This window comes from Arachis stenosperma, chromosome 10 (genome assembly GCF_014773155.1).
Source record: "Arachis stenosperma cultivar V10309 chromosome 10, arast.V10309.gnm1.PFL2, whole genome shotgun sequence".
Classification (NCBI taxonomy): Eukaryota; Viridiplantae; Streptophyta; class Magnoliopsida; order Fabales; family Fabaceae; genus Arachis; species Arachis stenosperma.
Window position 1 is genome coordinate 6194532 of NC_080386.1, and position 14502 is coordinate 6209033.

The 14502-nt window shown below is 33.3% G+C and overlaps 4 protein-coding genes across 5 annotated transcripts; 3 read left to right on the forward strand and 1 right to left on the reverse strand.

Annotated features, from left to right (window-relative positions):
• Positions 1-1495: 1495 nt before the first annotated feature.
• LOC130957936 (cationic peroxidase 2) lies at positions 1496-3094 on the forward strand. Its single transcript, XM_057884794.1, has 2 exons — positions 1496-2057; positions 2374-3094. The coding sequence occupies exons 1-2, from the start codon at positions 1647-1649 to the stop codon at positions 2953-2955; spliced, it is 993 nt and encodes a 330-aa protein (XP_057740777.1). The 5' UTR covers positions 1496-1646; the 3' UTR covers positions 2956-3094.
• A 551-nt stretch (positions 3095-3645) lies between these two features.
• Positions 3646-5914, forward strand: LOC130955130 (uncharacterized). The gene is made up of 4 exons (XM_057881927.1): positions 3646-3883; positions 3957-4017; positions 4323-4467; positions 5509-5914. The coding sequence occupies exons 1-4, from the start codon at positions 3700-3702 to the stop codon at positions 5767-5769; spliced, it is 651 nt and encodes a 216-aa protein (XP_057737910.1). The 5' UTR covers positions 3646-3699; the 3' UTR covers positions 5770-5914.
• A 188-nt stretch (positions 5915-6102) lies between these two features.
• On the reverse strand, positions 6103-7200 carry LOC130955129 (chlorophyll a-b binding protein CP24 10A, chloroplastic). Its single transcript, XM_057881926.1, has one exon. The coding sequence runs from the start codon at positions 7079-7081 to the stop codon at positions 6305-6307; it is 777 nt and encodes a 258-aa protein (XP_057737909.1). The 5' UTR covers positions 7082-7200; the 3' UTR covers positions 6103-6304.
• A 2213-nt stretch (positions 7201-9413) lies between these two features.
• LOC130956273 (probable protein phosphatase 2C 62) lies at positions 9414-13529 on the forward strand. 2 transcript variants are annotated; one of them, XM_057883317.1, is made up of 10 exons: positions 9414-9809; positions 9976-10506; positions 10625-11253; positions 11447-11577; positions 11908-11974; positions 12294-12381; positions 12462-12631; positions 12725-12868; positions 12956-13110; positions 13204-13439. In XM_057883317.1, the coding sequence occupies exons 1-10, from the start codon at positions 9590-9592 to the stop codon at positions 13208-13210; spliced, it is 2142 nt and encodes a 713-aa protein (XP_057739300.1). In that variant the 5' UTR covers positions 9414-9589; the 3' UTR covers positions 13211-13439. The 2 variants fall into 2 exon arrangements, with proteins under 2 accessions (XP_057739300.1, XP_057739299.1); XM_057883316.1 differs by having other exon boundaries at positions 9415-9809; positions 12956-13084; positions 13204-13529.
• The last annotated feature ends 973 nt before the right edge of the window (positions 13530-14502 follow it).

Sequence of the window (14502 nt, forward strand, 5' to 3'; positions counted from 1 at the left end):
CTGATAATGAGAATAAAGAATTGGAAGTGAGTATTATGTTTAATAATTAGAGACTAAAATTAGAATTTTGTTAATTTTAAAATATAAAATTTTAATCTTTTTGGTATTTTTAGAAAATGAAGATATATAGGACTAAAATTTTTAAGAACGAAAAATTTTAAAAATATTTTTTTTAAAAAATACTTTTATTTAACTTTTCGAATCTTAAATTTAATCTTCAATCTCTCATATTTATCTTAAACTAAATATGATAATGAAATATAACTCAATCTTATACATTTTACATCAAACACAATATAAAAATTTAAATTAGTTTTTATTTCTACCTTTCAATATCTAATTCTCAGTCTCAATCTCTCTTTTAAATACAATTTTTTTTTGTGACTTAAATACAGTTTTTGAGATTTGTTCTAAACTCTTAACTGTGTTTATTTATAAATATAAGACACTAAAATAAACATATAAAGACATAAAAAAATATTTGACATAAGAGACATAAATATAGACATTATATTTAAAGATAATAAATTAATATATTTTATATCATTCTTGACAAAAAAATATTAAAACATTAATAATTGAATAATTTATTTTTTATTTTTTTATTATTTTTATTGATTTTATATATTTATATTTTTATCATTATATTTTATAAATTTTTTATATAAAAAAATAAAAATAAAATTAAATTTTATAATTTATTTTTTATATTTAATTTATTATTAAGTAAAATATAAAATATAATAATACTAATACTAATATTTATATTTATATTTTATTTTCAATATTCTATTTATCACAGAATCAAACGAAGTTTAACTTAACCACTAGCTAGCTTGGTATATTAGGCCTAGAAATATGTATATATTCTTTTCACACGGTTGCTGACATCTTCTAATTAGGCATTCAAAAAATATATATGATTGCCTAAGAAGGTTACAATCCAAGACAACTAATGAACTAGCTATGTCCAATAGGTGCAAGTGTTGCAAATAATGCCCATTCCGATGCTTAGAAAGCTTCCAAATCTTGTTATTGCCGGTGGCCAATCACAATAATGCAAATAACAAAAAAGTAAACCTTTTGGATTACGACTTTTTTTAAGAAAAAATATAGGAGGCCAATAATTTTTGTGTTTTGTGACTAATACTTCATTATTAAAAGAAGAGTGAGTGATTTTTTATTATTGGATGTAATTTTACACCATTAAAAATATTATTAATGACGAATTAATAGTTATAAAATACAAAAGTTACTACCTTTTAACACTCCTACTTTTTTTTTAAAGTTGACATCACAATTAGTCTTCGAAGTTCGAAAACCCTCACGCGGAAACTCACACACATGCGTGATCCTCTATATACATATACAAAAGCAAAAATACAAAAGGCATAGCCCCCCTTTACTTACTCATTTTCATATCTTTGACCAACTCAAATTATTAAACACAATTCCAAACCCCCTCTCCTCTCTATAAATACCACTACCTCACATCGCATTTCACATCACCAACACAATATCACATACATTTTCTATCTCATTCATCCTTAACATACAATATAAACAACTTTAATTTCTCAACTCATCATCATCATACTAGCTAGCTATTTGTGCTTGATATTCATTCCTTAGTTACCAAACTAACAATGGAGGGTGTTTTCAACAACAAAAAGTTCATTCTCGTGTTTGTTTTTATGCTTGGCTTGTGTATTGGTATCACCACAGTGCATGGCCAAGGTACCCGAGTAGGGTTCTATTCAAGAACTTGTCCTAGAGCCGAGTCCATTGTGAGGTCCACGGTTCGATCCCACGTTAACTCGGATCCTACTTTGGCCGCTAAAATTCTTAGAATGCACTTCCATGATTGCTTTGTCCAAGGCTGCGACGGTTCTATCCTTATTTCTGGCCCTGCCACCGAGAAAACGGCATTTGCAAACCTCGGACTTAGAGGGTACGAGATTATTGACGATGCAAAGACACAACTCGAGGCTGCCTGTCCCGGAGTTGTGTCTTGCGCAGATATCCTTGCTCTTGCTGCTCGTGACTCCGTCGTTCTGGTAATTACAAAGTCCTGTTGTGGTAGAATTTATGACAAAATGAAAATTTACTAGCATTGAGACTTCACAATGGATTGATTTGACTAAATTCTCATCTAATGATTCTTAACTATTAACTTTACGTGAAGTCGATTGCACCTTATTATTTTTTGTTATTAATTCAATTTTTATAGTCTAGGAATTTAACAATATATTTTTTGTTTATATTTTTAAATATTGATAATTGTCTAACATTTTTCGGGATGAAATAATTTTTTGCAGATTAATAAGAAAATAATTAATTTATAATATCCTAATATTGTGTGTTTACATGCAGAGTGGTGGATTGAGTTGGCAAGTGCCAACAGGACGCAGAGATGGGCGCGTATCGCAAGCTTCAGACGTAAGCAACTTGCCAGCACCTTCAGACTCGGTTGATGTTCAGAAACAAAAGTTCGCATCCAAGGGACTCAACACACAAGACCTTGTTACTCTTGTAGGTGGACACACCATTGGAACTTCGCAATGCCAATTCTTCAGTAACAGATTGTTCAACTTCAATGGAACTGCTGCTGCTGACCCTGCCATTGACCCTTCATTTGTTTCAAATCTACAAGCACTGTGCCCTCAAAACACCGGTGCTGCAAACCGTGTTGCACTCGATACCGGAAGCCAGTTCAAGTTTGATACCTCTTACTTCTCTAATCTCAGGAACAGTCGTGGAGTCCTGCAATCTGATCAAGCACTATGGAGTGATCCTTCCACAAAGAGCTTTGTGCAAAGATATTTGGGCCTAAGAGGCTTTCTTGGCTTGACATTCAATGTTGAATTTGGAAAGTCTATGGTTAAGATGAGCAACATTGGGGTCAAGACTGGTACTGATGGTGAAATCCGCAAGATTTGTTCTGCTTTTAACTAATGAAATGTTTGTTTAAGTGTATCATAGGTATATTTGTTAGAGTCTTATTGATTTTTTTTCTTTGTTTATTGTTTCTCTATAAGAGAATCAATTTCCAAGTGTAAAAGTTCCGATAAATAATGTCACATGTTTTTTATTACATTATTGTTTACTCTTAAGGCCAATGCTACTGTATAGATATCATTATTGTTAACTCCAATTATCATTTCACCACACCTCAAATCTATATCTATAGAAATTTTTTGGTCATTTATCCAGTAACATTGGCCTACTACTCTTAAATGTCTTTCTATACGAATTATATTTTATGGTACACATTTTTTTTATTTATCAAAGATTGGGAGATTTGAACCTGCAATCTTTTAGATGAATATAAGGAGATTATGTCATTTGAGCTATAACTCATTGGCGTTGGTTGAATTACTTAAATGAATATAAAAATGAATTTTTTATAGAAGAATATTAGTCGTTAATATTAATTTAAACAGAATGCAAAATGGAGATATTTAAATGAAACATAAGTACATTGTACATAAACCAATGAAAAGAATAAATTACCTGACTTCATTCCATTTTTTTTAATTTTTGTAAAAAACATCTGGGCCGGAATGGACTCAATTGGGCCTGGTTACTGTTGAGTTGCAGCAGGATTGGTGATTGGTGAATGGTTATGTCGCCTGAGAGCTGAGAGTCTGAGAGTGAGAGTGAGAGTGAGAGAGTGGCATTCCTTCAATTCCGACTCCAATGGCAGCCTCTGCTCTCTCCAATGCAATCCTCTCTCCCGTTTCTCCTCCTTCTCAATCTGTTTCCTCTAAACCCAAAACCTCACTTGTCAAATTCCCTAACCCCAGATCTAAACCCTTCATAGCGCTTTGTTCCTCTGATTCCGATGCTGCTCCTAATCATGATGCTACCCCCATTGAATTAAGTATGCTTCCCTTCTCTATTTCATTATTCATATTCATCTTCCCTTTCTTCTCACTCTTCCCCCCTTCTCGCAGGGTATCCCGCATTCCCAACCGTCATGGACATCAACCAGATTCGTGAGATTTTGCCCCACAGGTACGCTACCTACCTCTCCCTAAACTTCTTTTTAATATTTGGGATTAGGGTTTATCTAACTTGACAAGTACAAGTTTTTGAACCTTTTACTTGATAAATCTAAAACAAATGAATTGAAAGTTTGAATTTGTATGTTTTCTGTAAAAATTTCCTTTATTGGTAACCTTAAGGTCATATGTTCCTTTCTGAAATTGTGTTTCATACTTTATTCCTTGTGATTTTTGTTTCTTTGTTTCTCTTCTTGTTTATATTATAACTAACTAACTAACTGTCTGCAATGGTATGGTGGGATGTGGGAAGTTCAGGTTTCCTTTTCTTCTAGTAGATAGAGTGATTGAGTACAACCCTGGAAAGTCTGCAGTTGCCATCAAGAATGTAACCATCAATGACAACTTCTTCCCCGGCCACTTCCCCGAAAGGCCAATCATGCCTGGTGTTCTAATGGTTGAGGTAACTAAACTGTACACTCTATGCTAAGCACTTACTTTTATTGTGAAACCTATTCCATATTTTCTTTGAAGCATAGGAGGAGTAAATGTGTAGGGTAACCAGGGTTTATGAATATTAGGCTACATCTTTATTTCATTTGAAAAAAAAAATGGAAATACCAGTCTGTTACAAGAACCTCTTTTAGCTACTCCCAATGACTTGCTGGTTTTACTTGGAACTTCATTTGCCTAAGCATCTTGGTTCTCAAAAGTGCTCTCTTCTATTGATGTATGCTGGTGTGGTGTTTGCACCAGATATTTGCTGCAATAGAGTCACGTATATGCCTATATGGGCTGCAACAGTACCAATAAATGAGATCAACCTCCTGATTTGCCTACACATTGATGGATCAAACGCTTGTTACTAGACCAAAAGCTATAGTTGTTAGCAAGGGTGCAATTTTATTTCCCTATACTTTATTATAATTGCATCTAGCATAAGAGGTTGCATCCGTTACATTAAACCCTAAACAAGTGAAAAATCAAAGATTTAGGAGTTGAATTAGTTTTAGATGCTAATGAAGAGTAAATACACTCTTGTTTGCATGGCCAATAATGCAATAAAATAAATTTTAGGTCGAGTAGGGAGGAAGTAGAAGTAGCAGACCCCTTTGTGAATGAATGTGCAGTGTCTTTGGTATTTCATTTTTCCTTATTTTTGTTGGAGTAGTTATCTTACTTTTTCGGTCATGGTAAGTGCTCTTCCACTAAGGTTCCCACTTCTGAAGGTCCTTGAGAGTAGAGAATGTGATAAGAGAAGCATCTGGTGTTTGTGACTTAGAGTTATCTGCTAAGTTTCAGAAGAAGCTTTTTGTGCAAAAGCATTTCTAAATTTCTACGTTTGAATCTTGAGCAACATCTCTTCTAATTATTGGTTTGATGGCTGGGAACTAAATTGTATGAAGAGGTGTACCAAAAAGAAAAGGAAGAGCAAATCTTGTATGCTTTCTTTTATACTCTGCTTTTAAAGTTGGTGATAAATGTGAGAGATCTTTTGCTGCAGGCAATGGCACAAGTTGGTGGTTTGGTCATGTTGCAACCTGATGTGGGAGGCTCTCGTGAAAACTTCTTCTTTGCCGGAATAGACAAAGTGCGATTTCGTAAGCCTGTGATTGCAGGAGACACCTTAGTCATGAGAATGACACTTATTAAGTTGCAAAAGCGATTTGGAATAGCAAAGATGGAAGGGAAGGCATATGTTGGAGGCGAAGTTGTGTGTGAGGGTGAGTTCTTGATGGCTACTGGCTCGGGAGGGAGTGAATAGTTAGACATATCCCTTCCAACTAGAATAGAGTTGATTTTGCTGCGTGTCTTTTGAATTTTGATTAAATGCTTCTGCGTTTGAATGCAGAACTTTGTGAACGCCTATTTATGTATTTTTCATGAAATCTATCTTGTTCTTATGATTATGTTTTGTTTTCTGTGATTCATGAGCAGCTGAAGATAGCAGCATGTAACGTTATGTTCTCTTATTCAAATTTGTTGCATTGTTTCATATTTTCCCCATTTACTTTCTTGGCAATCCGAAGTTCCAAACAATCTTTGCAACTTGGACCCGCAGAGAGATGAGCAAGCTCGTATCTTTCACCACAACAGATTTGGTAAAGAGAGTAAAATGCTAGTCTTTATGCAATTGCTACATTTCAAATCATACACATGGGGAATCATCTAATATTAAAAGCATATGATATGATTTGAATTTGTTGTGAGGGAGCACATTGGCTCTACACAAGGCAAAGGTTCATGTTCAACATCAATCTAGCTTCTCAATTCAACTATCTACACGAATTGTTCCAAGTTTACAAGCCAAGAGCACCAAGGGGAGTCTTCCCTTGACCAGCCTCAAAGTAGAAAATCAACATAGCCAACATGGCAATCCTTGCATGCTTAATTTCAGCCAATTTGAGCCTTTCAAGCTTCTCTCTGTCTGGAATGTAAACGCCATCCTTGATGGTGCCAGCAAGTCCCAAAGGGTCAAAGAATTTGCCACCAGGGTAGCCTTGATCACCGGTGGCATTAGCAAAGTTCTCCGCTGTTCTTGACCATGGAGTGGCCCATTCCACTGACTGTGAATCAGGGTTGAAGAAGTCCACCCATCTCTTGCTCTCAACCCAACCCATGAGAAGCAACTGAGTGCCCAGTAGTGAACCAAAGGAGAAAGGAGCAATTGCATTGGGGTCAGCTCCAGCCTCAAACCATGGAACTCCACTCCATGCCTGGCCAACAAAGATTCCCACAACTGCAGCCATTGCCCACCTTCCATGAATGAGTTCAGCTTCTCTGTACCATTTCAGGAATGCTGGGTCCTTCCCTAGCCCTAGTGGGTCAAAACCATAGTCACCAGGTAGCGAGCCGTCAAGCCATTCAGGGTCAATGAAGTTTCCACCACCTCTAACACCAGGGACCCATGACTTCTTTGGTGCAGCAGCAGCAGCTACAACATATCTTTTAGGACTAACAGAAGCACCAGCTTTGCCTGCAATAGCATTAGCAAGTAGTGTCTGGCTCCTCTTTCCTCCACAAAGGAAAGAAGATCCCAAACCGTTCAACACAGCACCAGATGTTGCAGCTGCCATCGAGACAAGGGAGAAGAGCACACTGAGGCTGGTTTCAAGGTTTTGTTAGGAAGGGGAATGCAGACTTGGAAGTGATTTAATGTGTGAATGGATGCTGTGAAGTGGGAGAAAATCTAAGGGTGCTTTCATAGAAGGCCAAGTAGGAGTATGAAATCTGTAGAAGAAATCTTTGAGGGTATCGTGGATAGATTACGGACCAATGAAAACTAGATCTTCATCCTCATCCCATGTTGATTCCAACCACGTGGACATTGGGACCACACATCGCTCCACCTATTTCATCTAACTTTGTGTCTTTCCTTATCTTATGCTGACGTCGATAGTATTTTGGAAGATCATTAGATCCCAACAAGACCAATTTAATGAAGTGAGATAAGTAAGGGAGCGTAAATATGTGATTCTTTCATGCCTCAGAAAATGGGAATAATGCCCTTCATTTGAAGTTCTTTTGACCCAAGTTCATGAAGAATAATACTAAGATTTAGTTTGGTAAAATATTTTAAAAAGATATTTGTATTTTTTAGAAGTTCAAATATTTTATTTTATATTTGATAAATTTAAAAATTTTATGTATTTTATATTTGATCAATTTAAAAATTTTAAATATTTATGTTTACAGTTTTTAAAAATTAAAAATATTTTTGAAAATATTAATTTTTTTAAAAATTAATTTATATTTATTAAAATTAAAAAATTTAATATAATATTATATATTAATTAATATTTAAATTTAATTTTTTATATTAATATTTATTATAATATTTTTAAATTTTAAAAATTATTTTATTAAATATAATTTATTATTATTTATGTTTATTAAAAGTTAATTTTAATTTAATTTATCAAACATAAATAATATAATTTTTAAAAATTATTCTTTAAAAGTTAATTTTTATAAAATACTTTTAAAAAAAAATTTTTACCAAACAAAAGCTTAAGTAACAAAATGACCAAGTAATCTTGGCCATCTTTTAAATGAACAAAACTAAATGTATTGCTAGTTATTCTTCTATTAACCTGTTTTTAGTAGTATGAAATTTTTTTTATCGAATTTATTATTTTTAGTTATATGTGTGCGGTCTTATTTTTAGTCATATGTTTGTGCCGTCTTACACGGATTTCTATAATCATCAACAATAATAATAAGAAATCAAATATGATCAAATAATATAAAAAAAATTAAAAATTTATTTTAATATCTTACATTTAAGTCAAATTTTAATTTAATTTTTAATATTTTAAATATTTTATTTCAATTTTAAAAATTTTTAAACAATTTATTTCAATTTAAAAAAAATTTCAAGAGAGTTCAATATTGTTTCATTATTAAATTTAATACAAATAATTTATATATTTAATAGTGAATGACATTTAATTTCAATATGTAAGTAAAATTGATTCATCAACAATTAAAGATATAAAAATTTTTCTTTAATTGTGGAGTGTTGATATTTGATTGTTAAGATTTTGAATTTTGTATAAAAAAAATGAAAAAAAAATGTTATAAATTTTTTTTTGTTATATTTCTTTAATACATGAAAGATTTTGGTTATTTTGTTCTGTTAATTATTTATATTAAATTTAACGTTAAGACAATATTAAACTTATTTAAAATTTTTTGAAATAAAAATAAAATATTAAAAACTAAATTAAAATTTATCTTAAATATTAAAGATTAAAATAATATTTTACTTATAAAAAAAATATCACAATAATTTGTTATATTTTATAATATTCTAAAATTTGGTGATATTTCTTTGAATTGATAAATGATAGTGTTAGAAATATAATTATTAATGTTGCTTTTTTCTATTAATTTAAATTTTTTGGTATAAGTGATTTTGTGATATAATATCAAAATTTTATGTTGGAAAAGTATAAAATTTGATCATTAGTAAATTTTTAAGATGAGTGATTTTATGATTAATAGATAGACTAATGTCTCGAAATAGTGAAAATGAAGTTTGATTGAATTTTTTTTTTATTAAAGATAGAAGACTCGAACTCGCAACTTTTTAATTGAATATGGAGAGATTATGTCATTTAAGTTATAACTCATTGGCAAGTTTGATTGAAAATTTATCTTACTTTTTTCATACACATAAATTAATTAATTTTGAAATAAAACCAAGGAATTTTCAACCCGTTTTATTCAATTCAAAAGCTTATGTATTATATGCCACTAGGAAAAAATTAAATCAAATCTACAACCTACCAATGATTATATGACTAATTTGATACTTTATCATCTTTGTTGCTCTTCACCAATTTAATGAGGTTTTTTTCTGATGGCAATAAATGTACATCATTATCATATTCCGGATTAGTTTATGGTTCAGAATGTTCACCACCTTATTTGCTTTGTTTATTATCCACATGTCCTTCATTTCCTCAACCATCATCTTCAATCTTCACCCTCAGTCTCCAAATAATGCCTTAAGCTGAAAAAATTATGTTATAATATTCTTTTTAAACGAAACAAAAAAAGCACAACAAATATTTGATGAAATGGCTGATCTCTTCTCCAGAAGCTTCCAGTGCCTCGTGGTTCCAAGCTGCAATCTTCCCCAAAAATCTTCGGAAAGGCTTCGAATTTCAGCTCCAATTCCACTTCCCAAACGATCTCTCAGAGTTACCCACCATACCCATGTGCTTGCCAATTCCACTTCACCCTCAAGCTCTTCTTCAAACTCTGTTCCTGAAGAAGTTGACATTCTCTCTTCAACTGGTATGGTTGCCGTATCTCTCAAGATATTAACTTTTTCCCTTTTCGTTTCATGGGTTTATGTCAATTTTTCATTTTGTTTACTTGGATTTTTCCCCCTTTGTTTCTTTATTTTTTGTTGAGCTTTCTGAATTGTGCATTATACTTGAGCTTATTGTTATTATGGCAGAGTGTTCCGATGGAAGTGTTGTGTTCCAATTTGCCAATGCTAGTGAGGTTAGAAAAAGGATGGCTGAGTTGGAGCAAGAAAAACTAGCCAGGGAAGCTGTTGAGAAAGTTGGTGAAGCTGGTCCAGCTTTGTTGAGTGAAGGTGTTGAAAAATTAAACACTGAGATTGATCATAATCTAGTGGAGGAAATTGAATCTTCTTCAACTGTAGTAGTTAGTGTTGCTAATCGAAATCTTCAGCTTGCCGTAAATGAAGAGGAGAGTAACGTGCTTTATAATGTCTCTAAGGCAGCTGTGATCAGTGACGAAAATGAAATTGATGGGAATTTGATGTTGGATTCAGGAGAGGATGTTCAGCATGGAATTTCAAGTGAAGATGTTGCTGCTGAGGGTAATGATGTGCCAAGCTTGTCTGAGGAAGATTCTGAAACTGACAATCAGAAAGAAGTAGTTTCTACAGTTACCCCTGAGTCACGTATCATCCCTGGTCTGAACAGTCATGCTTCTGGTGAAGTTGAAGAAGTGAAAGAAGGTGATGTCATGGCTTATTAGGTGTCTTCTTAATCAACATTATCCGTTGAAGTTTTTAATAGTTATTGTTCTCTTTGTCAGGTAGAAGCCTAACATTGAAGTTGCTCCTCTCTCTACAGTTGACAAGGGTCATGGTGTAGATAGAGCAATAAACAGCGCGACTGATGGCAATGCTGCTGATATAAATGAACCTATATCAGTATCCAGTTCTTTAGAGCTAGAGCAAGAACAAGTTGCTGACAACAAAGAAATAACTCATGAAATTGTGGAAGTAGATGGAGTAGCAAACAACCTGACTGGTGACATCGATGTGGATGCCAATTCTAGTGAGTTGATGCCAGTATCCACTTCTTTAGAGCCTGAACAAGTTGCCAATGACAAAGAAACAACTCACCACATTGCGGATGTAGATAGAGAAGAAGAGAGCCTTGCTGCTGGTGTTGATAATGTTATCAGTGAATTGGTGTCAGTATCCACTTCTTTAGAGCCTGAACAAGTTGTTGATGATGAAGAAATGGCTCACCATGTTGTGGACGTAGATAAAGCAGCAAACAGCCTTGCTGCAGGTGTTCATTCTGATAATGTCGATGTAGATAAAGCAGCAATCAGCCTCACTGCTGATGTTGATTCTGATATTGGTGAATTGATTCCAGTATCTTCGGAATCTGAAAAAGTTGCTGTTGAGGAAACAACTAACCATATTGTGGAAGAGCCATTTGATGAAAGTAAAATGGAAAAATCAGTCACGGTTAGTCTTTATCATCTTCTTTCCAAAAGCTAAATTAACATTTGCTTTGGATTTGATTTCTTTTAGTGCATTTAGCTGTCTAATGTTAGTGACCTTAATGGCTGAGAACATCCCCTCATAATTCTATTTTTGATGAGTTAATGTGCTACTGGTTCTAATATGAATATAAGATTTGTGTTTATTTTGTGTCTAGTTACATGACTCAGTTGCAACACCGGATTTGGAAAACAAAGCAGATGTGGGAAGTATGGGAAGAAATGATTATGAAAACCCATCACTTCCTACTGGACCAGAGACACATTATGTTGAGACAGCTAGTCATGGGTATGCAAACTATATTCTCCCTTCAGTTTTGTAAATTAATGATGAAACTATCTTTTTGTGGTCTTCAGCATGTGATTAGTGAAATGTGTTCTCTCTGTTGAAAGCTTTCTCCTTTCTTGCTGAAAATGATCATCTTCAAACAACTGATAGTTATTGATTTTTGTCACAAAGCAAGGATTATTTATTTCTTTTATAACTTGTAACAAATGAAACACAACGATTGTGAATGCTCGACATCTTATCACACGCATAGCTGAAAGTAGAAACCAGTATAGATGTGACTTTCTAGGTTTCATCATCATTTGTTTTGGATACTTGCATGTGAAACAGGAGAAAAAGTTCCACAACAGAGTTTTGCTTAATTTCCGGTGCTGCTTGCTTGCCTCATCCCTCTAAGGTACCTTCAAGATTTTAATATCTTCTGTGTGTGTAATCAGTGGGGAGAAGAATGAAACATGAGTTTACATGTTAAAATAAAATTTTGAGGAAAGTTATACCCAAAAATTAAGGGCTGCCCAAGCATTTGAGCTCCACCAAATGCATTATTTACATAGATCTAGAAATAATATTACCAACAATATTCCAATCCGTCTAGCCTGGTCGCCTATTAATAGGATAAGTTAACCATGTGCATATCATACATGAGATTTAACTTTTTGTGAAACTTGAATCCTAAATGATGGACGGTAAATAAGCCAACTAATAACAATTTCCAGGCATCAACAGGTCGAGAAGATGCGTATTTTATTTCTCACTCAAATTGGCTAGGTGTGGCTGATGGAGTTAGTGATTGGTCACTTCAAGGTATACCATTCTGTCAGTTGTGACTGTGAACTCACTTGTTGGTTTTAATCTATACTTATGCACCTGAGAAAACTATGCAGGTAGTAATGCTGGACATTATATCAGGGAACTCATGGAAAAGTGCAAAAATATCGTGTCGGATCATGAAAACCTTTCAACAATGAAACCTGCAGAAGTTATCACCAGTTGTGCTGCTGAAACCCAAAAGTCAGGATCATCTGCTATTCTGGTTGCTCATTTTGATGGTCAGGTAAATAAATGATTAACCGAATCGCTAATTATCATAAAGCTCCTGCAGTATATTGTTCAACTATGTGAGTAATCCATAGAAATTTATCTGTAGGCCTTTCATGCAGCCAATGTTGGGAACACTGGATTTATGGTAATAAGAGATGGTTGCATCTTTAAGAAATCAACTCCCATGTTCCATGAGTTCAGTTTTCCGTTACAAATAGTTACAGGCGAAGATCCATCAGAAATCATTGAGGTATGTAATCTACCTCATATTCATCGTTCACCAATGTGAGATATAGTTTGGTTTTGGAGCCTTACAACTCACAATTTATGTTTTCAGGGGTACAAGATCGATGTAAATGATGGTGATGTGATTATAACTGCAAGTAATGGTCTTTTTGACAATCTTTATGATCAAGAAATAGCATCAGTTGTATCAAAGTCACTACAAGCTAACTTGAAACCTCAGGTTGATTACCTCTGCCTTTCATTTAGGTGAAAATTCACGTGCAGTTGTCTAACATAGTATTTAACTTTGATGATTAAGTAGCTTATGTAAAAGTGTAAGTATGGTTATATAAACTGCAGGAAATAGCAGAATTGTTGGCCATGAGAGCACAGGAAGTTGGAAGATCATCTTTTGCCAGAAGTCCTTTTGGCGATGCGGCGCAGGCTGCAGGGTACGTGGGATACACCGGCGGCAAGCTTGATGATGTAACTGTTATAGTCTCGTCAGTTAAAACTACTCCGATTGATAGATAGAGATAGGTTCTTTATTTATATTTCCTCTGTAAATAAATGCAATCATTTTTGTAAATTTATCTCTATCACCATGCTGGTGAGTCGTGACACTGCATATAAATTTCCTTCTATAACCATGGTCATGACATGATCCTTTTTTATTCATATTAATTTTTTTGTCTGTAACATATTTTATTTTTTTCTTTTTTTATGTGGAGTGCATTTATTTAAATTTATGCATACACAAAACGGCATATCACTTTGAATAACAAAAATATTATTTTTATATCAAAATCAATCACTAAAATCAGTCATCAATATATTTTTGTATAAATACATGTGTGATTTAATTTATTTTTAATGTATATTAGTGTTCTAATATATATTTTATACTGGTGGCTAACTATAGTGGTTGTCAAGAACTAATTTATCGCGAATTTGAGCTTCATTTGACCATTCGACCAACCAAATTTGAGAACCGATTGATTTTTTTATATTGCTTTTTTTTACTATTAAAAGAAAGAAACAAAAAGTACAAAAAAATCCAAAAAAATCAATAAATAAGTGAAGACAAGAAAGAATTCTATTTTTTACCAAAAAATCAATAAATCATTCATTGGAAAGGAAGGTGCATATGAAAGAGAGTCAAGAATAGTTACCCTTTTTTCCCCCTTAAATATAGTAAACATCCCCGGATTTTTTTTAATAAATAAAATAAATATAATTTTTGTCAGAATAAATAATTTAAAAAATATTTATTGATTTAATTTTTTTTCTTATTTCGTTTATACTGTAAATTAGATAGTTTTTTATGTATCTTGTTTACAGTATAAACGAGATAAGGCCCATCAACATGACATGTGTATATTTCGTTTACACTATAAACGAGATAAGATTTATACGCACCTATAAATAGAAGTCGTTTACATTTTCATTTCGGGTTCCAATTTGACGTAGTCAATCTCTTCCTCCCCTCTTTTAAGTCTTTCCTACCATATTTTAGACTGATACGGTGATTGCGCCAGGCGGGGAACGGCGGAGACATCAACAGGCTGAACGAGACGTCGCATTACTCCGGAGCGGCCCACTTGGAAGTTAGTTGCGTTCTGTTTGTTTAATCTAAGTATGTGGTCATTGTTAGGGTAG

What these genes read in the sequence shown, in the direction of transcription:
- LOC130956273 (XM_057883316.1), top strand. Translation starts at nt 9,590, where the DNA reads ATGGCTGATCTCTTCTCCAGAAGCTTCCAGTGCCTCGTGGTTCCAAGC. An exon ending in TGACATTCTCTCTTCAACTG is followed by an intron (nt 9,810 to 9,975) that starts GTATGGTTGCCG and finishes TTATTATGGCAG; the next exon opens with AGTGTTCCGATGGAAGTGTT. An exon ending in GTTGAGACAGCTAGTCATGG is followed by an intron (nt 11,578 to 11,907) that starts GTATGCAAACTA and finishes CATGTGAAACAG; the next exon opens with GAGAAAAAGTTCCACAACAG.
- LOC130957936 (XM_057884794.1), top strand. Translation starts at nt 1,647, where the DNA reads ATGGAGGGTGTTTTCAACAACAAAAAGTTCATTCTCGTGTTTGTTTTT. An exon ending in CTCGTGACTCCGTCGTTCTG is followed by an intron (nt 2,058 to 2,373) that starts GTAATTACAAAG and finishes GTTTACATGCAG; the next exon opens with AGTGGTGGATTGAGTTGGCA.
- LOC130955129 (XM_057881926.1), bottom strand. Translation starts at nt 7,081, where the DNA reads ATGGCAGCTGCAACATCTGGTGCTGTGTTGAACGGTTTGGGATCTTCT.
- LOC130955130 (XM_057881927.1), top strand. Translation starts at nt 3,700, where the DNA reads ATGGCAGCCTCTGCTCTCTCCAATGCAATCCTCTCTCCCGTTTCTCCT. An exon ending in TGCTACCCCCATTGAATTAA is followed by an intron (nt 3,884 to 3,956) that starts GTATGCTTCCCT and finishes CCCTTCTCGCAG; the next exon opens with GGTATCCCGCATTCCCAACC. An exon ending in CGTGAGATTTTGCCCCACAG is followed by an intron (nt 4,018 to 4,322) that starts GTACGCTACCTA and finishes TGGGAAGTTCAG; the next exon opens with GTTTCCTTTTCTTCTAGTAG.